This window comes from Raphanus sativus, chromosome 9, assembly GCF_000801105.2.
Source record: "Raphanus sativus cultivar WK10039 chromosome 9, ASM80110v3, whole genome shotgun sequence".
Taxonomy (NCBI): Eukaryota; Viridiplantae; Streptophyta; class Magnoliopsida; order Brassicales; family Brassicaceae; genus Raphanus; species Raphanus sativus.
Window position 1 is genome coordinate 30,234,864 of NC_079519.1, and position 27,484 is coordinate 30,262,347.

Here is a 27,484-nt window from a genome sequence, read left to right on the forward strand (position 1 = left end):
AACCCCCCACATTTCGCTGCTGTTCAAAGGATGACTCGTCACTGCTCGTAATCTCTCTCTCTCTCTCTCTCTCTCCTTCTGGGCTGAAATTTTCTCGGGAAAAAAGAATAAAGGTGCTTTCCAGATTCTCGATACTTGTCGGCAAGTAGATTTTCAATCGAATCAGTTTCGATCTCACCTACTCGATTGATTCATCGCTTCACGGATTTTGAATTCCGAGGTATGAACAAAAACATTTTTAAAAGTTTTCGATCTCAGAATCGATTTGTTTGTTGTTATCTCCTCCGATCGTGAATGATTAAATGTATATATGTATGTTCAGTGATCATCTATAAAGGTGAGTAGAAACCTAGATTCACTGTGGCGGTTACATATTCTGGATATTCGTTAAGATGATCGGAGATTTATGTTTAGTATATGAACAATGGATAGTATCAGTACTTTAGTGATGGAACTTGTCTCAGATGTATAAGTGTGAGAACTAACCTATAATTAACTTTATTAGAGTCAGAGATATAACTTTGAATTAACTTAGGCCAGGCTGTATTGGCTTTAGATAAGGACGTTGACCTGAAAACCTAATTTGTGGCCGTTGTTTGGTTATGCTTTGTTGGAGCTAATTTTAGCTTTTGAAGATTTCTAATTATGTAAGATTAAGACCAAAAGTTTTCAAAGGTTATATAGAGTCTGCTAAGATAATGTTGAAGAGTCTTGTTCATCATCCATACAAAGAGAGCAGAGGTTGGTTGAACCCTTTTTTTCTTTTTTTTTTCTCAAAAAGGTTTATATAAAATTAAAGACTTGTTCATCATCCATACAAGAGAGGAGAGGTTAACGGTTAACGTTGTTTTTTCATTGAAGGTAAAATCGTTTTGTGTTTGATCTGAACATTTTTTACATCTTGTTTAATCTGTGGTTAATTAATTGGAATAGTGATTGATCTTTGTAAGAGTTTTTTTTTACAGATTTTGAATTTCTCTTTGTCATTAAATATCCTTGACTGATTCCTTTGGTCATTTCAGGTTCTTTGCTTTCATGCAAATGAAAGGGTAACCAAAGGCGGTTTGGGATTGGTTTAAGTTCAGTATGAATCCTTGAGAGATATTTGCTTGGCAAAGATGTGAATTACAAAACCTATTGTTTCAGAGTTCCTGAATCCGTGCAGGGAACTTGGTCTCTTTTTAAAGTACACGGAAGACGATTTAAAGGTTTGAGTTTCCAGCTCTGGAGGATTTAGAAAGAAGCTGTATAGTTTGGTATGTCATTTGCTAGTGTAGCTCTATGTCCAGCCTTGGAAGAATTTGTCAACTTCCCACGGTTTGGTTTGAACTTAGACGACCCAATCCTGATATTCCTTAACATCGCCGAATCTCTGAACCCGATGCGGGTCATGGAGTCAGATTCTCTTGCGTCCGTGAAGCTGACGATTCAGAGTATCAAGGGATTTTTTGTGAAGAAGCAGAAGCTGCTCTACGATGGTCGAGAGCTAGCTCGAGATTACGTTCTCGCGAACGAGAAGCTGTTGCGTTTGGTTATTAAGCTTTCTGATCTCCAAGCCATGACCCTTGGTGGTAAGGCGATTGAGCTCTTTCTTGAGAGGAGTAGAAGCGTTGGTTACGTGAAGCAGAAGTTAACCGAGCTCGGGAGTAGTGCATTGTATGATGGACTCACGTTGGATGGTGAAGAGCTAGATGATGACCAGAGGCTCGTCACTGATCTCTGTAAAAACGGAGAGAATGTGATTCACTTGCTGATTAAAAATCCATCTAAAGATTTCTTTGTGGAGCCTCTTGCTGTAAACCGTGAGATTGAACTGACTTCACTTCTCAAAGAGCTTATCAGCTCAACTATAGAGGGCTTAGAGAAAGGAAACGCCCCCATGAAATCATCTGATGGGTCGGGGGGAGCTTACTTCATGCAAGATCAATCCGGACACAAGTACGTATCCGTCTTCAAACCAATAGACGAGGAGCCAATGGCTGTGAACAATCCACACGGACAACCTCTTTCAATCGACGGGGAAGGACTTAAGAAAGGCACACAGGTCGGTGAAGGAGCTTTTAGAGAAGTAGCAGCGTACATATTGGACTATCCCATGACCGGACCACGAACTTTTTCTAGTGACCAACCCGGTTTCTCTGGAGTTCCACCAACAGCAATGGTCAAATGCTTGCATAAAGACTTCAACCATCCTAATGGTTATAGTTTCTCTCACGAGAACGCAAAGATTGGTTCGTTGCAGATGTTTGTGAGCAACGTTGGAACTTGTGAAGATATGGGATACGGAGTCTTCCCTGTTGAGCAGGTTCACAAAATATCGGTTCTAGACATTAGGCTTGCTAATGCAGATCGTCACGGTGGTAACATTTTGGTTAGCCGAGATGGAAATGATGGTCAGATCGTGCTTACACCAATCGACCATGGTTATTGCTTTCCAAACAAGGTAAGCGATTACATTGGTTTCATTTATGTATTGAGTATTTGGACTAAAACAAACTTATTTTTCCAGTTTGAAGACTGCACATTTGAGTGGCTATACTGGCCTCAAGCAAAAGAGCCATACTCTTCAGAGACACTTGAATACATTAAAACCTTGGACGCTGAGCAAGATATTGAGCTTCTTAGATTCCACGGTTGGGAGATTCCGTCTTCATGCGCCCGTGTCTTCCGCATCTCGACAATGCTTCTCAAGAAAGGTGCTGCGAAGGGTCTCACACCTTTTGCCATCGGAAGCATAATGTGCAGAGAAACACTCGAGAAAGAATCTGTGATCGAACGAATCATCTGTGATGCTGAAGCCATCGTGTCCCCAGAGACGACAGAAGAGGCGTTTATCAGCACAGTCTCTACTATTATGGATCGCTACCTCGACCAGTACTCTCTGAACTGAAAAATATCGTTATTGCATACTCAGGATTTCGCTCACTACTCTTACGCAAGATGTATATCCCTGTTCATAAAAAAAGTAATAAGTGTATCAATGCCTTTGAACTCAACCTTGGTTTTTGGAAACAGTACGTGGGTTGGGTTTATAGAATGGTCATGTTTCTGTGTTTCTGGGTTCAATAAGGTTCCTGTGTTACTCATTTCAGCTATGGATGATGAACAAGCTCATTTTTATATATACTAAATTACTAATACTATGGATCGGATGAACTTATATCTTATATTATTATGACCCGAGCAAAAATATCTTTTGTTTTATATATTTTTAGAATTTAGTTTTTATATTTATGGTTTTTAGTCGTTTTTATGTTTTTTTGTATAATATTAAGAAATTTTATTAATTGTATTAAAGTAGTTGGACCACATCTATATTAATGAACATCTATATTAATAGTTCATGATATTGTGGATGATTGGTTTAGCTGTAATTGTAGAACTTAGATTGTATAATTTTTTGATTTAGCTTTAATTAATGTAGCTTTAAAATTTCCAACAGCTAAAAAGTTTATGCTTTAGAAAATAAAGTTGTTACGACCATTTTTTATTTTATTTTATTGTAACTTTAAAAACCAACTAGATTTTGACCCGTCCTTAAAAGGGCGGGTATATTTTTTATTTTAAATTTAGTTTTCATATTTATGTTTTCTTTGTGATTATATTCATATTTTTTTGTAATCATATTTGTGTGTAAATCTTAATCAAAATATTTTTTATTAAATAATGGCAATTTAAAAATTGATCCGGTATACGTTCGGTTAAGGATGCGTTGCGGGTCAAACCCAGCCCGCTGACCCGCCAACCGCCAACCCGCGGATTTCAGTTTTGTTTTGGTCAAAAAATTTGACCCATACAACCCGCAAACAAATAATTTTGTACCCGCTCTGCTTAATTTTGCAGTTATCTGCGGGTTATATTTTTTTCAAAACCATACTTCTTTAATTTAATTATTATAAAAATATATAAAAATATATTTATAATAAACCTTTTATATATTATCCAAATTCATATACAGTTATATATTTTGATTTGAATAAAACAATATTTAAATATTAGACTTTGAATATACATTTCAATTTATATATCAGATTTAAATATACATTTCAATTTATATTTGAAATGAAGATATTGTTAATCTGTATAATATATTAAGATTATTTATTGTGAGGTTAGTTTTAAACAGAAAAAAAGAATATACAAAATTCAGTCATCTTTAAATATTAAATATTTAGGATGAATAAATTTTGGAAATTAATTCTAACGCATGGTTATCTAGATTTAGTTTAGGTTTGGTTATTTTGGTTTTTAGTTTGGTTAGTATAATAACGTTTGAAACCTGATAGAATTTGAGTTCAATTTTGGTTTTGGTTCCTATTTTTGGATAATTTTCAATAATTCAATAAAATCACATTTTTGGATTTTGTTGGATACAATATCGGATAATTCAGATAAATTTGAATATTTCGAATAAACTTTTTTGGTGATCCAGTTCTATCGGGAAATTACAAAAATTAATATCTCGTATAAAAAGTAATAGGGTAGTCCATTTTTTTGGGTTGTTTGGTTATAAGTATTAGTGTTAGAATATTTGATAATTTTATAACTAAAGATAATTAATATTTTAAGGTATATAAAATGTATTTAAGATATTCGGATATCCATTCGGTTTTCGGTTTAGTTTTGATTTGGTTTCAGATTTTCTGTTTCTACGATAGGAACCGTTAAAATATTTGCAAACATTGATTTAGTTTTGGTTTTGTTTTTATGTTATTTCAGTTCGGTTTTCTGTTCTCAATTTATATGCCAAAACTTACCTTTGTTTGTACAATTTTTCTTGTATTTGATAAATAATTGATAAACTTATTTTAATAATATATTTTATATTATTATATAAATTTTCTGCAAATATCCAGTTAATAATAATATATTCTGATTATTATGATGTTTATAAGATTTCATTGATAATATATAAATAAATATATTACTGTGTAAAATATATGTTGGAAATATATAGTAATTAATTAATTAGAATTTAGAGTGATATTCTTAAAATTTGCGACATATTGTTAAGTTTACATAATATTTATTAAAATAATATTTGAGTTTTAATATTAAATATCTCAATCTAGATTTTCTCCTATTTATTTTCAAATATTAGATTTTCTTCCAATTATTTTTAAAAATGTTTTCAAAATGTAAAACATGTTTAAATTTTGGCACAAAATCCGCCATTTTCAAAATTTCAAAAATCTAGATTTGATCCCATTTATTTTTAAATAAACTGATTATTTAAAATTAAAAGTTTTGAAAATATCTTTTTTGGTTCAGTTTAGATCTTTCTATATGAAAATTGGAAGTTTATATATATATATATATTAAATTACTAAAAATATTGTGTAAGAAACAATATTTAGTTCCAGTCTACATTGTCAAAAATATGCTTCATATATTATGTTTTCATAAACCATATATCTGAAATATTAAATATTTATTGTATAACATAAATATCGTTTTGTTAACTATATTTAAGTATAGATAATATATTTATTGTTTACTATTTGTTTACAGTTTGTTTTGCAAGGAATGTCAGGGTTTGAGGAGATTTTTATGTTTAGGGTTTATTTAGTTAGCTATGAGTGTGTGGATTAAAGTATAGTAGTTACGTATATGCAATATTCATTGTAATCACATATATTTATACCATAGAGTAAACATTATAATGATTATAAGTTCAACAAAATCTATATTATTTTATTGAGTTTTTATTGTAAATAATACATATAAATTTATAAATAAAAAATAATTTCTATGCTTTAAGGTGTAAGATGAAAGTGACATAAAATGCTTAACCTTATCAAGTAAGAGAGTTTTATGGTTATTTACATTTTAGCTAAGCTTTTAGCAAATCTACAACTGTCATTGGCTCCAACAACGTATCATGACCAATCTCTAATATTGGACACACGTAAACCGACTTCACTATCAAACATCAATTAAAACAATCACCACAAATCAACCGCAACATCACCGCTAGTAATGAAAGCAAGATAAAGAGTTAACGCATCTGTACATTACCTAAAAATTTAACTTTGGCAAAACTCCTTTTGTTAGTAAATGAAAGCTCCAGATATTTGGTAAATCTCCTCTTCTTAGCAAATAAAAGCTACAAACCATCATCAAGCTGTAAACCAAAAAAAACAGAATTCATTTGTGTCCGAAGCAAGTAGTGAACACATCTCGAGTACTCAAATTCCTCAAACCTCGACAAAAACTTTGAACTTATGACCCCTCCTCTGATTACTTTACAGCAGACAAAATATTCTATTCATTTCTATGAACTTATATAAGCACATATGTAATGACTTAATAGAAAGTTCCATAAAACTTCATCCTTCCAGTCCGTGATTGCAACGCCTTGGACGTATAAAGCTCAACATTTTTACCCATGTCTTATACATCAAAGTTATTAAGGTGGAGACTTTAACATGCGCAATCATGCGTTAAACAATACAGTGCAAAATCCAAAACTTGTTTCAGAGATATTACCGAACTGAAAAGATGGTAATGGTAACTCCAGCCAAATTTTCCTGAGGATTAAGATTTTGAACTCGGATGGTGAGATTATGTTGATCACTTAAGTGCAGTCGACGTTGATGATTTAACTGATCTATTTTCTGAAACTATTGCTCTCTTCACCGCGTATACCTCCGAAAGCTCCGGCGTGTTACCTTCTAAAAACCTCTTTCGATTCACCAGAACACGACCAAAAATCCCACAAACCCTTATTGAACCTCAAGCAAAATTTCAATCTTCATCTTCGTCTTCGTCAAACACACACAAATATCGTTTTCGAAGTCACTTTTGTCAAAAAAATCTTTATGCGTCCTCAGTCATCACCTTTATAGTATATTGGAAATCATCCTTGAAAGTTGAAATCCAAATCCACTATGATCTATTGATCTCTTGTAACAGATTGCTAAACTCATGGATAACTTTTAACTATGTCAAAGTAACGTATTTATTTTTTAATATGGGTAGTTAATATATTTAAAATAAAATGAAAAAGATACTTAAAATAGTGAGCTGTTAAATAAAAGAAAATCTAATAAATACATAATTTAATGAAAACAATATCCTAAAAATAATCCAGTGGCATCAAATAGTAAATACTGTTGAATCAGAAGGTTACCTAAAAAAAAGCTTTCTGTTTTAATAGTATTAATATAAAACATGATTGATCGGTGTTTTTAAGGCTATAACTAAAAACTAAAGGTAAAGTCATCTCTATAGCCCCAACCAATCATCCTCAATGTTTTAATAGAATAGATGTATGTTTTTTCTTTGTTTTTTTTCTTTGTTTTGACCCACAAATAAAATATTTTAAAGAGCTTTTACAACGTAACAAGCGTTTCAAACACATGGAAAACAACAACAAAAGGAAAAGTTGAAGAAACCGAACAAGGGTAGATGGATGATAGATGGTTCCCAAGCATATACTAAGGAAAATCCTTAGAAAAGGGGTCAAGAGGAGGATGTTGGCTCCATATCCAGACATGGTATAGATGGCCTAATGCTGTGGGTTTCCCAATTTGCCCGAAGATCTGGGTTTGGATCCCACCATTGAGCAAGAGCATGAGCCTTCTTAAACTTATACCACCATTTCTTAAGCATATTATTTGTCTCAACATTAGGTTTATTCTTGTTTACTGTCATATCGGCTGACGAAAGAAGTTGAATAGGTTCTCCTATTTCATCTCCGAAAACAAGACTCCTTATAGAGACTCCAGCACCAAGAATCTCAAATTCGCTTAATCCGAAATCAGCCATGACGTTTTTGTGTTTCAAAAGACCAATGTATTCTGCACAGACTATATCTGATGGGTTCACATATACGTAAGGTATCCACTTTGCTATTCTTGAATCGTCTGCTTTAGTCTGTAATAGTCAAAGATAAAAGATAAACAAAGAAAATTCTCAAGACAAGGTCACCAAATAATATAAGTTGTTTTTTTAGTTTATGGTTTAACCAAGTTAATTCCGAATATTATGTTGAGAAAGAAAAAAAACTAAAGTGCATTTCCAATAACGAGATCACCATGGTTAACTGAATCAGTAAATCTTTAGTAGAGCAAAATTTTCAAGTTATTTACATACTAAAAGTATCTCCACCCTACTTTATTTTTATGTCAAAATGAAATTTGCTATATTCTTCTCCAATATTATTTTAAATTTTCAATACACTATTCCATTTTTATTATAGTAAGAAATATCGTTGAAGTAAGATTTAGTTCTATTATATATTTACTTATTTTCAAAATAAAAAAATAGAGTAATAGATTGAAGGTGTTCTATGTTATTTACCTTGAGATCAAAGAGCACGGATAAGGTCACTTTGAAGATACACTCGGCGAATCGAAAGATGTCTTTAACCACATCAAGACCAGATAGTCTCTCTAGAGGAATAGACGAGATGGGCGGGCTGAATACGTAAGTCTCGAGAGGGAATCCACGTTTCGTCATGGTCTTCCCAGCCAACAACGCTATACCTGCTCCGAGAGAGTGTCCAGTGAGCCAGACAGAAGTTTTCTTGGTACTGTGTTTCTCCAGCACAGTTTCGATTGTTTGTATGGCATGTTTGAACCTAGTTCCGTTGCTAAGGTTGTTGAACAAGCATCGAAGGTCTTCTTCCAAATCCTTACGCCAAGTTTTGAATTTCAGCATCGTGCCGCGAAAGGCAATCACGTAACTTGTTGGGAAAACTCACCACACAAACTCGCTGAAGCACTCTCTGATGCACTTGTCGTAGTACGTTAGAAAGTATGAGTTTGTAGATCTATGGAGAACAGAAGAAGAACACGGAATTATAGAAGATAGACACAAGAATTTGATATCCCAGGGTTCACCTAAACGTGGTTACGTCCCTGGGGCCTGGCAATGAGGCAATTCACTATAATCTTAAGTACAAAGACATAGCACCTCTCTCTCTCACACAAGCCACAAGCCGGCTTGCTTGGTCACGTCTGGACCTATTGGACCATGCCAATGTTCTTAAGAGAAGAGTACACACGAGCTCCTCTTATATAGTAGGAGTTTATTACATTAACCTAGTTGGATTAGGGCATTCACCCATTTCCATAAACCTATTAGGAAATATTCCAAAATACTTGCAACTTCCATAACTCCATGAGAAGTAATATTTCCAGGAACCTATCACCTTGAATAAAGTGATATTTCCTTTTCCTAATATGACGTCCTTGTCTTGGTTTAAGTTATGCGATCTTGTTTGATTTCCATCACCAAAAACTGACGAAGTCCCTGAAGTATTCGCTGACGTAGTTCTTGAGGTAGTCTCTGAAGTAGTCTCGAATCCCAACAAACTCCACCTTGATGACATCAAACATGATCCACTACTTAGGTTAAGCAAACTCGTGCTTTACCAGATGAAGTCGATGCTCTCGACCATCCCAAGAAATTTAACAGCTTCCTCAAACTCAGGAACCACCTTGGTTACAATATCAGCAGGATCCCTTGAAGTATTTAACTTCTACACACTTGCATCACCTTGAGCGATATCCTTGATGAAGTACACCTTTCTACTGACGTGCTTAGTCTTCTCACGATCCACATTCTTTACTGGAAACAATGAACGTTGAGAGTCACACGATATCACCACCGTGTCTTGCTTGAATCCAAGCTCTTACACCAAGCCACTTTTAACCACATTCCTTCTATGACACCTCCTACCAGCGCCATACACTCTGCTTTAGTCGTTGACAGAGTCACTACAGTTTGTAATCTTGATCTCCAGCTGATTGTATCACCACCAGCCATATAAACATAATCCGAGATCAACAATCTTTTGTCCAAAACAGGAGCAAAAGATCCGAATCACAAAATCCTTCAACTATAAACACTTCATTCTTCTCTGAAGCATAGTCTGATCTTGTGTTCCCGTGAGATATCTCAACTCCCACGCAGTCTAATGAACCATCCCAGGCTTACTAATAAACCTGCTAACCAACCCATATAACAGATCACTCCTTGTACATGGAATATCATCCATACATATCTGCTTCATCATCTACTACAGCAGACGCTCTGAAGTGTACACCAGCAGGTGTTGACATACTCCTCTTATGAAGTAGAGACACGTGATCTTCTCTTCCATCAAGCTGAAATCCTCCTGGTTGCTTCATGTAAATCCATTCTTCAAATACTCCATGAAGAAAGGCCGGTTTACACCAAGTTGCTCAAAGTCAAAGTTCTCTGTAGCAGAAAACCTCACAAATACATGTCTCACGATGGGTGAGAACACATCTTGATAATCAATTCCCTTTATCTGAGAATATCCCTTTGCAACTTAACCAAGCCTCAAATCCAGGCTTCTCAACACCAGTTGTACCAGACTCCAGTTTAACACATCCACTTGCAGCCAATTGCTTCACGCTTCTCAGGCCTTCTCACAAGCTTCCAGGTTTGGTTCTTATCCAGTGAAGTCATCTCTTCACCCCATGATTCATCCCATTGACCAATTTATTTTGCTGCTCATCGCTCCATGATTGTCTCGAGGTTCTTCAGCACATACCTCATCAGCTACATATAGCATAAAACCTGCTACATCCTTGGACACAGAGTACCGTGCAGGTGGCACTGTTCTTCTTCATACTCTGTCCATTCCTAACTGACATCCTTCAAGACTTTCACCTTGTTCAACATCTGCATCAACAGCTATGTCAGCTGTTTCGTCAACAGCTCCACCTGAAGTCTCAACTTCCGGTCTGATGCAGCGTCACCTTGTTCAACATCTACGTCAGCAAATCAACCGTTTTGTCAACAGCTCCACCTGAAGTCTCAACTTCTGGTCTGACGTAGTGTCCTCATCAATAATATAAAACCGTGGATTACAGTATTATAACCACCCTCCTAAAACAAAGACCACCTAAACCAGTGATTCTTCAACCTTCCAGCAAAAAATACTACATACCCATCTTGCACCGCCGTCTGTACCAACGGAACACGCCGCTTAACTCCCTTGGTTAAGAAGACTTTCGACAACAAGATCACGTGGTACCATTCGCAAGGTCACCTTGAGGGTAACATCCACACCAGACTTGAAGTTACATTTGGAGATCCACACACAAAACCGCATGTACATACCTGAGAGCTTTACATGTATCATGTTTCCCAAAACTCTCACAGAACTCCAAAACTCCAATCATCCTCCTTATTGATCACCCCCTTCCGGGCAAGAATCTGTAGATTCTTCATATTCATGTGCTCAAGACGTCTATGCCACAAGACTGTCTCATCCATAGATGGTTTCTTTCTGCCACTGCTATATATTCCACCTGATGCAGTTTCTCCATCTAACATGTACAATGACTGAGACACAGTTCCTTGAAGAGCTAGCTTACCATGCTTGTAAAACTTAGTCTTCCCACGTCCGCCAATATGCTCCAAGCTTAATAAACCGAGATTCCAGTAGATACCAGGTTCCTTCTTAATTCCAGAATATACCTGACATCTTGTGAGTGTCTTAACCGAACCTCCATAAGCTTTGTTGATTGTACCAATCCATTGCACTCCTACCGCGCAATCATTACCAAGAAGTACTTTCCATGAAGTCAGCTCTTGAACCATGTGAAAAACAATCCCTCCTACACGTCCTGTAGTAAGAACATCCAGAACAAAACCCACTTATCATGACGCTGCGTATCTGTTACCGATAGTGCATCACCCTCTGGACCAGGATCTATCACACCCACTACTTCAGCTTCTTTGTCATACTTCTTCTTTGTAACATAACAGTTATTCCTGGTGTTCCCCTGCTTCTCGCAGAACCAGCAGGTAATTCTAGACCCTGAGCTTGATCTAGAACCGACCATATCCTTCCTCACAAGATTCTTTTTCTCTGACTCGCCTCTAGCATAATATCCTTCACCATCATCATGTGAAACCCTAGAGGTTTAAAGATCTTGATCTTTAGACCTTGCAGCACCGTCACCTCTTACAACGACAAAACATCCTTGCCGTACTTAAGCGTTTCCTTGAGAGAGCCGAACTGTGAAGGTAGCAGATTCAAACAACAGAATCGTCCTTGCACCTCCTCTGACACAGTTACATTCACGCTTGACAGGTAAGACACCATCTTCCAGAAGCCATTGATCTTCTCATACTCCGAGTATCAACCATCTTGAAGATATATAATATGTGATGCAAGTGAATTATATCCAGTAGAGTCTTGGAAAGAAATAACATCTCCAGCATAGACCATGAAGAAGCCGTTGAAGTACACAACTTGATCTTCCTTAACACATGATCTCCCACACTGAGACTGATCAGATTCATCACCGTCTCTGATCTTCCAAGCCTTTCAGCTTCCTCTTTCACCAACCGCTCCCTGTAAACATCCTCGTCTTCATCCTTCTTCCTAGCTGAGACAGAAGGTGACTCGGACTCTTCTAATACATCCTTTAGACCAAGGACAGACAGATGCGCAAGCATCCTCTTCTTCCACAACGAGAAGTCTCCCTTCCCATCGAACCGCTCCACCTCAATCCTTACTTTAGGTATTGAGATTAACACCACCTAAGGCTCTGATACCACTTTGTTGGGAAAACTCACCACACAAACTCGCTGAAGCACTCTCTGATGCACTTGTCGTAGTACGTTACAAAGTATGAGTTTGTAGATCTATGGAGAACAGAAGAAGAACACGGAATTATAGAAGATAGACACAAGAATTTGATATCCCAGGGTTCACCTAAACGTGGTTACGTCCCTGGGGCCTGGCAATGAGGCAATTCACTATAATCTTAAGTACAAAGACATAGCACCTCTCTCTCTCACACAAGCCACAAGCCGGCTTGCTTGGTCACGTCTGGACGTATTGGACCATGCCAATGTTCTTAAGAGAAGAGTACACACGAGCTCCTCTTATATAGTAGGAGTTTATTACATTAACCTAGTTGGATTAGGGCATTCACCCATTTCCATAAACCTATTAGGAAATATTCCAAAATACTTGCAACTTCCATAACTCCATGAGAAGTAATATTTCCAGGAACCTATCACCTTGAATAAAGTGATATTTCCTTTTCCTAATATGACGTCCTTGTCTTGGTTTAAGTTATGCGATCTTGTTTGATTTCCATCACCAAATCCTGACGAAGTCCCTGAAGTATTCGCTGACGTAGTTCTTGAGGTAGTCTCTGAAGTAGTCTCGAATCCCAACATAACTCGGAGGCACTCCCGATCCCGAATGAGGTATATTCTGGTTGTTTTTATACTCGAAAACGGCACCGTATATGGAGTTATCATCTTCGTTGATCAAGGGCTTGTCTAAAGAGAAACCAAAGGATTCCCACCAGGGGTTGGATAGTGGTTTCCGTTTCTTCATCCTATCCCGTTGCATTGAGTAGACTCCCTGTACCAAACTTGATGTCACTGCGGTCCGATGGTTGGAGTTTGACCTATTAAAAAAAACAAAGTAAGATTTAGATTCTAGTAAGCACATGAAGTTATTGTATTAGGTTTTAGTAAAAACTTCCATCGTCTATCGTAACAGTTCTTTAACCCTTCTATATAATTTGGTACTCTATGGTTTAAACGAAAAAGCAAAGCAATATTTATTTTGAATTTTGATGGAAGTATATGAAACAATAAAATTGTACCAATCAACACAGGTAAGATAGTGGGGGCCAACACGGCTGAAATCATCGCGATTCACTCCTCCTCCCATTTTCCTTCTTGTTCTTCTCCCTATGTGTTACACAGCAAATTACAAACCAAACTAGTTTCAAGTTTAACGGTGAAGAACAAAATGCAAATTTTACTACAAATACAAACTATGTACATCATTTTCACATATTTCTAGTACGCCATTTATTTTTCACAACGAGAGATGATTTCCACAAGAAAAGAAAAACATCCTTGTTGGAAACTGGAAAACAAATCCAGCTATGCAACCTACACAAGACAACTAATTGCAGTGTAGAAATCTTTGGCCAAAACATTAAACTTTAAAATTTGGTGGATATATAACTCGAATATTTTAATATATTTTTTGCTAGGAATATATTAATATCCAAATTCGGGAAATCTAAAATTAAAAGAAACAGAACATACCTTTTTGTGTCAGAGTAGATCAGAATCAAATTTAACCAAATTTGATGAGATATGAGATCACAGGCTGAAGAGAGTGTTTCTACTTATAGAAACTTTTATTTAGTTGACGAGAATGTTCTTTCTAAGAAAGCACGTGCAGAAGAAATGTCAAAAAAAAAAGCAAATTGTGTTACCCAAAAAGGATATTTCCCACAAATACAACTACAAGTGTTGACAAAAAAACATAAATACATGACGACAAAAACATCCATATTGGTAATCTCCTAGAAAAGTTTCTTACCCAAAATAATAATAAAAAAAGAAAGATAGAAGAGAGAAATAGACTATATCTTTTTTTTATGCCATCTTATATTATTAAAAACGCCTAAAAAGGCCCGATTACAAACACTAAAGCCCAACAGGCCTATTACAGTCCAAACCCAAAATCGAATTAAAATTTGACCCGACCCATCTCACCCACCGCTCCACGTGGAATGATCACCCACCAAGGAGACGCGTGTCGAGATAGCGAAGCGTCAACATCGAAAAAGTCTGGAAACCACCGCCGGGACCAAAGCCGAAACCTCATCGGATTCGCAAATCACCACTTCCTTCCTGCCTGGAAGTCGACGCTGTATCGAAACTGAGCACCATCTCCGGAACCACCAGGAAACGAAACACGACCACCGAAAATCCACCGCCGGCGACAATATCGGAGGTATTGGATTCGGAGTCTTCACATCAAGGCCCGATCTTCAGGGAGCCCCTCGATTACGCCAAGATCTCACCCAAATTCGGCCACCAACCCACCACAACAAATACACCTTTCTACAGTTCGAACCCTTCCGCGAAAACCGAAAGCCGGCGACCACTACCGGAGAGGAAACGGTACGGCCCCAGAAGCATACGCCGGACCACCACCGGAGAAGACGATGCATGGCCGGAATCAGAGGAAAACAGAGTGATGACGAATCAACCCCGTTTTTAAGCCGATAAAAAAAGCAAAGCAAGAAGAAAAAAAAGAAAAGCCTAGAGAACTTAAAGTCGGACCGACAGTGGCGAGAAAGCCAGAACCGCCGGCCGGAGAGATTAACCGCGAGTCGTGGAACTAGAGAGAAGGCGGAGAGAATTGATCTAGAAAGAGAAAAAAAGTTTGAGAAATAGACTATATCCTTTGTCGTGAAGTGTTACAAAAAAAAGAGAGAAATGGAAAAGGTAAAATTCTGACAAGTGCTCCTCAGTGAGAAACTTTTTTTTTGAAAAAATTGGTAAGACACTTTATACCATTTGTCGTATTCTAAATGAGTAAAAACTAAAGACTTAGAATAAGAATTTAATAAGAGCAAGTTTAAAACTAGAATTGAATATAATTGAGTCTTACTTGGACTAATTAAGTAAGAATGAAAATTCTGAGGGCATGTGACAAAATATCTTCATGGGATTTTCCAAGAAGAAAAGAAAGCACTTCAGCTCCATTATATCTCTCTGACTTAGATAAAGAACCTCTTTGGTTTTTCTCTTTAGTTCCATTTTTGTTTTCCACCTTTTTGCTAGGCCTGGGCATTCGGGTCGTCGGGTCGGGTTCGGGACAGGTCCTTTCGGGTCCGGGTCTTTCGGGTCTACGAGTTTAGGACCCGATAAGGTAATTTCAAATTTTCGGTTCCGGGTCGGTTCGGGTCGTACCGGGTCCGGGTCGGATCGGATCTTATATAGTTGGACCCATTCGGGTAATTAGAATTATCGGTTCGGTTCTGGGTCGGGTTCGGGTCGGGTTCGGTTCGGGTTCGACCTAAAAAATATCTAAAAATACCAAAAAAGCATCTGAAAATATTAATATATCCGAAAATATTTGACATTTTATTTAAAATTTGTGCTTTTATTATATTAAAATGTGTATATATACTAAACTATGCGAGATTGATCAATAATTGGTTGTCTCCTAATGGCTGACCCCTTTGCTCTGTAGACAAATAACCCGTCTTCGACTCCCCCTAAATTCATTTTATTTAATTTACATTATTAATTCGGGTACCCGTCGGGTTTCGGGTTCGGGTCGGGCGGGTCCAAGACCCGCGGGTCCTCTACAACAAGACCCGATAGGGTAATTTGATCGGATCGGTTCCTACCCGGACCAGGTTTTTTCGGGTCGGTTTCGGGTCGGGTCTTCGGGTCCGGGTAAAATGCCCAGGCCTACTTTTTGCCATGGTGGCGCTATAAAGATTTTGTAAAATTCTAACTTTTTCGTTAATATGAATATTAACCTTTTAGCAAAATATATTAAAAAGCTGTGGTGCATTGAAAATATAACATGCAGATTGAGAAACTTGAGTCTCTTAAACAAGAATAGATGATATCCTTCTTTCTTCTCTATTTTTTATTATTTATAAGAAACCCTAATAAGAGAGCAAGCTGACGACGAGTCATATTCCCAAATAAGAGAGCAAGATGATATTCGCAAACGTACATATACTCGTTAGAGTCCTACCATTTTGGTTGACTGAAACACCTTAAAATCGTTGGCTGTATTAAGCAAAAAAGTCCAGTATCGTCTCTTCCCTTCGTATCGTATCCTATCTTATCATGTCCCTGTGGCCAAAAATGAAGGAAGTTACCACTTGAATCATATCAATAAATCAGTTTATTAAAAACAAATTTAGACATTGTGAGTTAATTATAATGTAAATGATTAAGTAGGACGTTAATGTATCATTCGAAGAGGTCATTTTTGAAGAAAATAAAACAGAAGTTCGATGCTGGATTTGGTCATCTATACTACTATATTTTGCATGAGCAGGTATATTAGCTTTTGATTGAGTGTGGGCATGTTTAGTCAAAGATGCAGGCATGTTTTGATTTGATTATTGGGTTGACTTGACTGTAGTATCCCTCTCACGGTCCCAATTATTGGAAAATTCCCCTAACTACTAATTTGAATTTAAGATTCTACCCGGCCAGCATCTTAATTATATAGGGCTTAGTTGGCCGAAATCATGGGCCTACACATGTTCCATGACCAAAAACTTATCAAAACTCGACACATTTTAAAACTTAATCTATACTACATACGGAAATTGAGCTACCCGCCCCGCCGTGGCCTGTCTGCCGCGATCTCCACTTCCTGAGGATCTCTGTGGGTCAGCCCGCTATGGCATGCCGTACTCGAAACCTATGACCAACCCCACCCCGCAATTTACACGAGCCTTTGCGGGACAGCCCGCGGGTCACCTTGTCTTTACTTTTGTATTAATTATACGCAGTGTTTAATATTGTTTTTCCACAAACTATTTATTGATACTATACAAGTAGGCTATATTATACAAGAGGAAACATCCTTCGTTTGTGCCCACACAGATATGAAGGGAAGGGATGAGAAGGGACCTTTTGCAGTAAATACAGCCAGCATCGATTTTGTAAGGTGGCCAAGGTCTTTAAGTCAACCGAAATGGTAGCATTCTGACGATAATACGTACATTTGCGAATATGACGTGTAATAACTAATATGACGTGTTATTTAGGTTTGATTCTTATTGGAAGTCTTTAGGACGACCTTTATTATAAGTCTCTCACCATAACTTTTCAGAATATCTGCGTCGGGTTATCTCTCATCAAAATACACACAAAATAATTAAAAGAGAATAGTCTGGCGGACAACGAGACAGTCCCCGGAAAAGATAGCCCACAAGCGGGAGATAACATGAAATAAGAAACAAACATACATATGAAATAAACATACGAAACTAGACTAAACCTTAAAAACAGATCAAATTTAATTCCAGAATCTCAAAAAACAAACATGCAAGAGACATAAACAGGAGGGAGCCTTCTTTGAACAAAGACAAATCGATTAGAGCAATCATGGCCAATTCTTCGATTTGCGAATCCTCCTATAGTGAATAGCACATGCAAGTAGAGAACACTGCTTCAGATTACCAGCAAGCCAGAACCACATTAATGTTCTTGAGCTTTAAGCCAGAGATGGCGATGTCGGAATGACTTGAAACGCCTAAAAGAAGCAAGACAAAGGGGAAGATATCGATCAGACCTTATAGTTGATGACAAGGAGCGAAACAGAACACCACCAGGTTCATTCATTCTCAAACGAGAAGGAAGGAGATCGAGGACCAGAGGTGAACCAAAGAGACTCAGAAGCGGCATGCAAATGTTTCAATCGATCACTGGAATTAGAACAAAAGCAGATCTGGATAAAAAGAGATGAAGAGCAAGGTTGTCTAGTTAATGCATGTTGATATTAACAAAAGATTAAGCCCGACTCCGGCTCTGAGTGAGCAGCCGGAGTCGGAGAAGCGAACAGATCGGAAAGTATATTCTAGAGAGAAGATGGAGAAGAAAGGTTGTTGTATTTCCGGGATGGTATTCGCCGGACAAAACTGTAGTTCCGATCTAATATAATCTTATTTTCAGTGTGAAAAAAAAAATTAAAAGAGAATAGTAGGAGAGAGATAGGATATAAAAGATTATGGGAGAAACATTAACAAAGAGATTCATATGCCATTTCTCTTTTTTCATTGGTATTAATTATTAAAATGCTTACATAATCAAATATTTTTTTAAAAAAATATTAGTCTAATAAACTCAAGAGACTATGTTTTAAAACCTATCTAATAACGATTCCCTTATACTTTTATCAGTAAAAACAGATACAAAGGAAAAAATAGAGACTTTTCTCGTATGATTCTTTTTCAATATTTTGAAAAGTTAGATTAACACATGTAATTTCTTAAAAATATCATTTGTTTCTTTGAGAAACTGTGAAATATTTTCTCGTAGTGATGCTCTAATTCTTACTTAATTAATCAAAATAGTGTCACATTTAGTCGATATTATGTTCCAATCCCAATATAAGTTTTCTATTTTTCCATGACTTTTTGGATTGGAAGGTGCAGTCTCATCACAGACAGGCTATCAAAGGAGCCTCCCTAATAGCAGATAGCGTAGCGTAATCGATAAGGATCGGTTTCAATCCTATATTGCAATGGGTCATCCTGCTTGGCTTAGTTACCTTTTTGTTTAAGCCTTTGTCTGGGTTATTATCCTTGTTGTCTTATATAATATACTCTGATCCTTGTTGTATTTTTTGAACCTTTTCTTTTTTTTGAGAAAATTTGAACCTTTTCTTAATCAATGAAATTCCAGTGTTAATAAAAGTTTCTATTTTTTCCACAAAAAGGAGTTTTCAAATATTTTATTATTTACTTGTTTATACCTAAACATCTTAAAATGGCTTGAAATATATATTATATCTCACTCCATATTTAGTAACTGTTACATAATATTTAGTAACAGTTATGCACAAAGAAGCATTTACTTGAAATATATATTATAATACTATAATTATGTTCTTGATGTAATAAAATTATTACGCTTTTAAATATCTGTATGTCAATATAGTTTATCACTAAGTTGTAACTTGTAAAGTATTCTCTTATATTAAGTCATGACGTAAGAAAATATATTCAATTTTAATATAAGCATAATTAGTTTCTTTTTTTTGTTCTGATCATTTGTATTCTTTGTATTACTCTAGTCTTAAGAAAGAAAAAAAATGAAATTTTAATTAATTTTTATAAAAATAACTCCTTAATTTATGCATAAAAACTTTAAACATTTCTCAGTATAGTAGCATTAACTCAAAGAGGTTGACCACAAAACAAAATAATTTAAATAGCTTTTACAACGAACATTCACACTCACATATGGAGAACAATAACATTACAAAGGTAGAAGAAACATAATTAAGGTAGATAGAAGATTTCCAAACTGTCTTATGTCGTTCACATAGACAAAGAGTTCCCATTTTAGTTCACAAAGTATTTATAGAATTTGTTTCAATTGATGACAAAAGAAAGAAAGGTTCCCAAGCCCGTGGATGATGATCTGAACAGTGGAAAAGACATTTAACCAAACCAATATTACCGAAAAGGGGTCGGGAGGATGTTGACTTTAGTCCATACGAGGTTCAGAGGGTCTAAAGTTGTAGCTTTCCCAATTTTCCCGAAGGGCTGGGTTTGGCTCCCACCATTGCTCAAGTCCATGAGCCTTCTTCAACTTATACCACGGCTTCTTAAGCAAATTAGTTGTCTCAACTTTAGATTTGTTCATGTTTACTAACATATCGGCTGACGAAAGAAGTTGAATAGGTTCTCCGCTTTCTATTCCGAAAGCTAGACACCTAAGAGAGATTGCAGCACCTTTACTCTCAAATTTGCCTAATCCGATACATGCCATGTATTTTTTGTATTTCACAATATTAATGCATTCTGAACAGACTCCATCTGATGGGTTAACATATAAGTAAGGTGTCCACGCTGCTATTCTTGGATCGTTTTCTTGGGTCTGTAATACTCAAAAAGAAAATAAAGGAAAGTATTAAGAGTATCCAATTTAGTTGTTTTAATTTATGGGTTTTTTTTTTCTGAAACACAAACTTATATTAAATGCTCAAACAAGTTAGGTAATAGCCATTGTTACAACATCATCTGCCAATACTCTCTTTGCTAAACAATCTGCTTCATTATTCTAGTTTTTTTTTCTTGAAAATAATTCATTATTCTAGTTTATGGTTTAACAAGTTGCTAAAAGATATTTTTCTCAAATAAATAAAAAGACAAATATTTCAAAATAAAAGTTGGTTTCAAAAAACTATATGTTTTGCATTTTCTATGCAAACTGTATTAGTTAAGACCATCACTAATGTATTTTGCTATTTTTGTTCTATAATAGAGATGTGATTTGCTTTGATATATTTTTTTAAATACCCATATCTAAATATAGAGTTAAAATAGAAGAATACTATTTTTTATTCTATAAATAGAAAGAAATAGAGGTGGGATAGAGTATTTTTGCCTTTAAATGATGTTATTGAGTCAAATATATAGAAGGTTGAAGATGCTATAATAGTGGTAAACTGTAAATTTCAAAAACAAATTACATCTATTCAAATACTATTTGTTTAAAGTTATAGAAAATAATTAATCGGAGAAAATAACACATTTATAATATATTCTTAATAACAGATCAAGTATTATTTACCTTTAGATGAGCGACCGCGGCTACGGTCCCTTTGAAGAGACTCTCAGCGAATCGAAACATGCCTTTAACCACATCAATATCAGGTAGCATCTCTAGAGGAGTAGACAAGATAGGCGGGTTGAATGCATAGGTCTTGAGGGGGAATCCACGTTTCGTCATGGTCTTCCCGACCATCAGCGCTACACCTGCTCCCAGAGAGTGTCCAGCTAGCCAGACAGATGTTGTCTCGGTAGTGTGTTTTTCCAGTATAGTTTCGATTGCTTGTATGGCTTGTTGAAACCTACTGCCTTTATGAAGGTTGTTGAACCAGCATCGCATGTCTTCTTTCAGATCAGAAAGCCAAGTTTTTGATTTAAGTTGTGTGCCGCGGAAGGCAACCACGTAACGCGGAGGAATTCCAAAATGAGGTTTATTCTGGTAGTTGTTATACTCAAAAACAGCGCCGTATATGGAGGTATCATCTTCGTTGATCAAGAGTTTAGCTAAAGAGAAACCGAAGGATTCCCACCAGATGTAGGGTATTGAGTTCAATTTCTTTTGCTTATCCTGTTGCAATAAGTAGACTCCATTTACCAAACTTGATGTCACTACGATTCGATGGTAGGAATCTAACCTATTAAAAAAAACAAAGCAACTATGTATTAGTATTAAGAGGGGCCGAGCCAGCTTTTATTAAATCGGGAGTACGTGCACCCGTAAATATATGCATATTTTGAATTGTGTGTATGAAAACATTAAACTTTGCTAGATAACAAGATAAAATTATATTCAGCAACCTTAATATTCGTAGTATAGGAAATCAAAAAATATGTTGCACAAAAAAAAGGAAATCAAAAAATAAAACTGTACCAATCAATGGATGGAAGATGCTTGGGATCAGAGTTCTTTGAATCTTCCGCTCCTCCTCCCATTTTTTTCTTCTTCCTATATTTTACATTTCCAGTTACATACAAAACTAGTCTTATTCCAAACGGTGATGAACAAAATGCAAATTGTAGTACAAATTAATTTAGGTCTATGCAAAATAATATATACATCATCTTCACATATATTGTGATGCAACCTGGTCCGGCCTAAACCGTGGGACATGTACTATCATATTCTTAGTAAACCATATATATCATTGTTGGAAATAGGAAAACAAAGGCAGAAAATGCAAACTACATTATTAGCGACCAGATTCAATTTAGAAAAACTTGGCCAAATATTAAACTTGATTTGGTGGATTTTATATCTGAATAAATTAATATCCAAAAGCTAGTGAGATTTAAAATTAAAAGAAACTGAACATACCTTTTTCTCTCGAGGTAGATCAGAAAAAACTTTAACCAGATTTGATGAGATATGAGATCACAGGTTGAAGAAAGTATTTCTTATTTATAAACAAGTTTACTACTAAATGTGAGACCTAAAATCAACCAGTATTCTTCAATTTTGTTTTGGTTGAAGATAATAGTCCTTCTAGGAAAGCACAAGCAGAAGAAATGTCAAGAAAGCAACCTGTCTTTAACAAAGAGGAAATTTCTCACATATAGCATGTATACAAGTTTTGGATTAAAAATAGTAACTATTTTAATATGTTTAAGTGTTAGCAGAAACTCATACTTACGTCTATATTTTTCTCTAAATTAATAAATTCTATTATACAAATATGTTTTGTTCTAATGTATGTTTGTATATTATAGATCCTGTCTTTTAGAAAAAGTACAGATAAATACTATTTTATCTTTTAATATAAATGAAATAGCATTGTTTTATATTTTTCTTCCAAAAATAAATAAATTATTATAGAAACATATATTGAAACTTCTTTATTTTAGAAAAAATATAAAAATGAGTTAGAAATGATATTCTAAATAAGAATTAAAAATTCAAACATATTTTCTGAGCGTAAAAGTATCTCTATCCGCTTTCCATATTCCAAAATAAAGTGATAAATGGATTAGCGAATAAAAATAAAAGCATTAATTCTTAAAGATATATTTATTTCTATTTTATAATTTACTCCAAAAATAAAGTGGAAAATAGAATATGAACAAAAAATAAAGAATTAATCCATGATGGAGTAATTTTATTTTTCTTAATTCATTTTCTACTCTATTTTTGGGGTAAATTGTGAAGCTTGGATGAAGACTATCTTAAATACATGAATCGATAGAGAAGCACGTCGACGCTGACGACGTCATATTCCCAAACATAAAGACATTGGCCATTTTAAAAACCGTTGGCTGTATTTATGCAAAAGATTCATTCTCATCCCTTCTCTTCATTTCCGATGGGCCCCAAACTGATTTATGCAAACGAAGGATGTTTCCACTTATATTATATATCAATAAATCAGTTTGTGGAAACTTTTAAATATTGCGTATAATTAATGTAAATAATATAAGTAGATAATGTATCGTTCAAATGTGGGATGTTTCTACTATCTTTCGCATGGGCAGGTATACTCGCTTGATTGAGTGAGAGGCTAGGTAATGGTCAAAGATGCATGCTATCCATGTTTTGATTTGATCTTTGGGTTGACTTCATTATCTATTCCCAAGCCTTGCAACTCACATTATTCCCCCAATGCTATATGAGTTCTTCAGAAAATCTCCCAAATTAATAATTTGAATTATAGATTTCACTGGGCAATAAAGGGCCGAATGGGCCTAAACTCATGGGCATTCATATGTTTCAAAATCCATAACACATTTTTAATCATTTACACATGGTTGATAATAGCCGAAAACATGTAAGTCTGAACGTTTTTACCTCAATCTGAAATTCTGAAATATATATCTAAACCTGAATTAAAAACTGAAACTGGATCCAAACCGTTATATAAAATATCAGAGTGAGACTTATAAACTTAATATTTTGGGGTTTAGTTATAATCCGAACTGATCCAAAATCTGAAATAGAATCCAAAAATATCTGAAATTATTTAAGATTGTTAATGTTTTTATATATGATAATATTATTTAGATATATTATAGTATTCAAAATATTTTTTTAATTTGTTTTATTTGTTATATTCAATAATTTTTAGTTAGTTTAGATAGTTTAACTAATTTTAAATAGATTTACAATAATTTTTAATATTTTGAGATTTTTTTTGTCAATTTTTCAGATTAAAAATAATATTTTGATTGATTTTAGATATTGGTTACAATATAATACGAAGCGAACCCGGAAAAAATCGAAGCGAATCCAACCCGATAATTAGTAAAATCTGAATGAGACTTATGACCATATTATCGATAATTTAAAAAATCCGAATTAACCGAACCGAGACCGATGGACCCCGAACGATGATCCGTCTCTGACTTAATAGTAATCTTGAAGGCATACACAGAAACTGTGAAAATCACCTTTTCACTGGCCTCAAGAATTTGAGATACGATTCTTCCCCAACTCTTACAGTTTTATTTTCCTTTGATCTGATCCGGTGATTTGCACATGAATCATAAGTGATGCAAATTAATTTCTTTGTTGGGATATTGAAGCTCTTTTGTGCGTGTGAGTATTTTGATGCTTCAGCCCTTTTGCAGCTTGAGTTAAAAAAGCTTCAGCAGCTTTCCTTGAGTAGTTGAATCTACTTGACCGCTCCTCTTATTCCTGTTTACCGTCAATCTTGCTCGATTCTTCATCTACTCGCTAGATGTGAGCTCCGATGAAAAGCTTTGGAGAGATTAAGGCGGGTCTTGCCAGAACATTTCCAAAGAAGAAAGTCCAGCTAATCTGAACATGTATCCTCTCTCTTTGCTTTATCAAGTAACTTAATCTCAAACCTGCTAAGGATACTCCGCCATAAAACTCTGTACCTGTTAGTTGATCCTATCCGAACTGTTTTTTTTCGATTCATGTCAGCATTTTGTATAGAGGTTATTATATCAGCAATAGTGTTTTCAAATGATTCATATCATCAAGTGTACACATTCTAAATTTCATCCCAAGCAAATGATCGGCAGCTGCGCAGATTGATACCTTTTATGGGAAAGAAATCAAACATAAATAACTAACAGATTGGAATCTTACAAAATCAAACGGAATATTGATTTGCATAGGATAGAGAATGCGAGTTTAAGAAAAGAAAAATAATACACAATAAAAATCGCCTAACAAAGGATAATTTTCAACACGAAAGAAAGAACGCCAAGCGAAAGAGAAAATCGATTGTGAGATCAAAACTATTTTATTGAAACTATTTTATACAAAAAAAAACAAAATACAAAATAAATGTTGATAACCAGTGGCCACAAAAACGATTTGAAATTAGTTGAAACTTAGTTTTACAGGATTCTAGAGAGAGAAAAGAAAGCTAAGTTTCTCTACATTATTAGTTCACTAGTGTTTACTCCATGCTATGCTATGCACAAAGATATTCTTTTCTTGCAAAAAAAAACTATTTAGGATCTGACTCGTGTAACCGCAGCGGTTGTGGTTAAGATTGCGGATGTTTGTAGAAACGGATGGTTTCGTTTTTAAGCGTTTTTAAGAAATTTATACGATTGATACAACGTTTAGAAATTGATGCGTTTACGGAATACTTATTACTGGTTACTACCAAATGCATGAGCTATTAGATAATAAATAAACAATATATTCAAACAATTATAAAATATTAAAATCATAATATTATAATGAATATAAAATTGTATTTATAAAACTATACTATTAGTTTCTCGTCTCAATACTTTGGAGAAGAATCTTCTAGATGAGTGTATTTCTCGTCTCAATAATTGTGATAAAAGTTTTGTGGTGAGATGTATATTGACGTGTTCAGGGAGGGAATCAGCCAAAAACGAGCTTAAACTCTCCTCCCTAGAAATTTAGGGCGTACAAATTTGATGGACCACGGAAACGATGAGTTACATTGTTCATTGGCTTTTAACTCCTATTTCAAAGTCCCCGACCATACGCAAGTGAAACTAGTTCCCACCTTTATCGTTTGTGGATGATGTGAGATTCGTATTTTCCTAGAAGCTGTAAGATATTTGACAAATGAGACATTTATGATGAATAATCTATTTAAAAAAATAATAATGCATGTGGCTCTTTACAAGTTGGGACCAAACACAGGAAAATGACATGCATACCAATAAACATCTCCAGATTTTCCCAAATAAAACGGATTGACCGCTAGACAAGTAAAACCCCTATACCTCATTGGAGCTGAGAGTTATGAACTATATCAATCTTGATTAATTATGATGCGAAGATGTATATTCTGTATCAGTTCGTAAAGTACTACAGGAGGTAGTACATGTGTGTGTCATGAAGATGGGCTGAGTTGGAATTCGTATTTTGTGATGTCCGTGGGCTTGTTAAACTTGGAAAAGAAGTAATATATTTATCAGAAAGTTTACATTAAAGGTAAATGATATTACTTGGAGTGGAAAAGACAAGAGAGTTATTTTCTAAAGAAAAAAAAGAAAGTTGCTTAAGTTGTTTTTGGAAGAATTTGAAAAAAAATTCTGGTTATCTACATAAGGAGGATGTGTCTCCATGGAGAAAGGTGTATCTGCTAAAAAAGAAGAAAAATTGAAATATCGTTCTGGTGTTGGTTGTGTGATTAAGCCTTTTGTGTCAATGTTCTGTGTTAGGTGTTGACGTAGTTGGTGAAGTACTTCCGAGAAGTGGAAGATTGAAGCTTAGATTCATGGGGAGTTTAGCTCGGGGTTTGGAGGATCCTGATAAATAGAAGTCTAGACTCTAGGGTGAATTTTAGCTTAGGATTGGGCTAATCCTAAAAGATTCTTGTAATAGAAAAGATTGGAAAAGATTGGTGTAAAACTTTTTTGTTCTAATGAATTCGAAAAGAGAAACTTGTGTCTTTTATTTTCTACGCTTTACTGCTCTCGCTATATTAACATGATATTATGAGCTATATCAATCTTGATTAATTATAATATCATCACGTTCTTGGCAAGCTTATGTACTTGCAAATCACTTGACCCGACATAATCTTTACAGTCAATAAGCTTCGTCAATTCGCTGTTTGAACCTCACGAAAGTCATCAGAAAGCTTTCCTTAAGATATTGCATTTCAATAAAGGAATAATTCTCAAATTTGTTTGAATTTGTTTTACTCAAACAAATAATAAATACAAATTTAACCTTTTGCTGATGTAGATATATAGCTTATGCCAAGATACACAACATTATATTTCAGGGTTGTGCATATTTTCTTGCCACTTGGCTCATTTCTTAGAAGTTAAAGAAAACATCAAGTTGTTGCCAAGAACTCCACTAAACTCCACCAAAGCAAAGTATCGAAGTTTTCCCTTCATCTCTCATGAGTTAGTATGACTTCCATTTCTGATTGAGCTCTCACAAGAATACTCTACTTTTATGTGACAATATTGTCACATATTGTCACATATTGTTACAAAAAAAA

General features: G+C 35.2%; 4 protein-coding genes across 5 annotated transcripts; 1 reads left to right on the forward strand and 3 right to left on the reverse strand.

Moving 5' to 3' along the window:
- Window positions 1-34: 34 nt before the first annotated feature.
- On the forward strand, window positions 35-3,140 carry LOC130499954 (phosphatidylinositol 4-kinase gamma 3-like). Of its 2 annotated transcripts, none has more exons than XM_056994525.1 (3): window positions 35-220; window positions 1,023-2,443; window positions 2,510-3,140. In XM_056994525.1, the coding sequence occupies exons 2-3, from the start codon at window positions 1,259-1,261 to the stop codon at window positions 2,888-2,890; spliced, it is 1,566 nt and encodes a 521-aa protein (XP_056850505.1). In that variant the 5' UTR covers window positions 35-220; window positions 1,023-1,258; the 3' UTR covers window positions 2,891-3,140. The 2 variants fall into 2 exon arrangements, with proteins under 2 accessions (XP_056850505.1, XP_056850506.1); XM_056994526.1 differs by lacking the exon at window positions 35-220 and adding an exon at window positions 244-861.
- Window positions 3,141-7,301: 4,161 nt separating this feature from the next.
- LOC130499898 (GDSL esterase/lipase At4g10955-like) lies at window positions 7,302-10,367 on the reverse strand. The gene is made up of 2 exons (XM_056994394.1): window positions 8,305-10,367; window positions 7,302-7,878 (listed from the first exon to the last, which is right to left on the reverse strand). Exons 1-2 carry the CDS (start codon window positions 8,662-8,664, stop codon window positions 7,465-7,467), a joined length of 774 nt encoding a protein of 257 aa, XP_056850374.1. The 5' UTR covers window positions 8,665-10,367; the 3' UTR covers window positions 7,302-7,464.
- Window positions 10,368-12,692: 2,325 nt separating this feature from the next.
- Window positions 12,693-14,224, reverse strand: LOC130499899 (GDSL esterase/lipase At4g10955-like). Its single transcript, XM_056994395.1, has 3 exons — window positions 14,071-14,224; window positions 13,617-13,704; window positions 12,693-13,415 (listed from the first exon to the last, which is right to left on the reverse strand). Exons 2-3 carry the CDS (start codon window positions 13,682-13,684, stop codon window positions 13,097-13,099), a joined length of 387 nt encoding a protein of 128 aa, XP_056850375.1. The 5' UTR covers window positions 13,685-13,704; window positions 14,071-14,224; the 3' UTR covers window positions 12,693-13,096.
- Window positions 14,225-19,706: 5,482 nt separating this feature from the next.
- LOC130499616 (GDSL esterase/lipase At4g10955-like) lies at window positions 19,707-22,568 on the reverse strand. The gene is made up of 4 exons (XM_056993864.1): window positions 22,393-22,568; window positions 21,949-22,023; window positions 21,100-21,712; window positions 19,707-20,403 (listed from the first exon to the last, which is right to left on the reverse strand). Exons 2-4 carry the CDS (start codon window positions 22,008-22,010, stop codon window positions 20,011-20,013), a joined length of 1,068 nt encoding a protein of 355 aa, XP_056849844.1. The 5' UTR covers window positions 22,011-22,023; window positions 22,393-22,568; the 3' UTR covers window positions 19,707-20,010.
- Window positions 22,569-27,484: the final 4,916 nt, after the last annotated feature.

Bases quoted from the DNA above. Each gene is read 5' to 3' on its own strand.
- LOC130499954 (XM_056994525.1), top strand. From the start codon at position 1,259: ATGTCATTTGCTAGTGTAGCTCTATGTCCAGCCTTGGAAGAATTTGTC. The intron at 2,444-2,509 runs GTAAGCGATTAC...TTATTTTTCCAG, and splicing joins GTTATTGCTTTCCAAACAAG to TTTGAAGACTGCACATTTGA.
- LOC130499898 (XM_056994394.1), bottom strand. From the start codon at position 8,664: ATGCTGAAATTCAAAACTTGGCGTAAGGATTTGGAAGAAGACCTTCGA. The intron at 7,879-8,304 runs GTAAATAACATA...TGACTATTACAG, and splicing joins CCGTGCTCTTTGATCTCAAG to ACTAAAGCAGACGATTCAAG.
- LOC130499899 (XM_056994395.1), bottom strand. From the start codon at position 13,684: ATGGGAGGAGGAGTGAATCGCGATGATTTCAGCCGTGTTGGCCCCCAC. The intron at 13,416-13,616 runs GTACAATTTTAT...TTTTTTTAATAG, and splicing joins TATCTTACCTGTGTTGATTG to GTCAAACTCCAACCATCGGA.
- LOC130499616 (XM_056993864.1), bottom strand. From the start codon at position 22,010: ATGGGAGGAGGAGCGGAAGATTCAAAGAACTCTGATCCCAAGCATCTT. The intron at 21,713-21,948 runs GTACAGTTTTAT...TTTTTTTAATAG, and splicing joins CATCTTCCATCCATTGATTG to GTTAGATTCCTACCATCGAA. The intron at 20,404-21,099 runs GTAAATAATACT...TGAGTATTACAG, and splicing joins CCGCGGTCGCTCATCTAAAG to ACCCAAGAAAACGATCCAAG.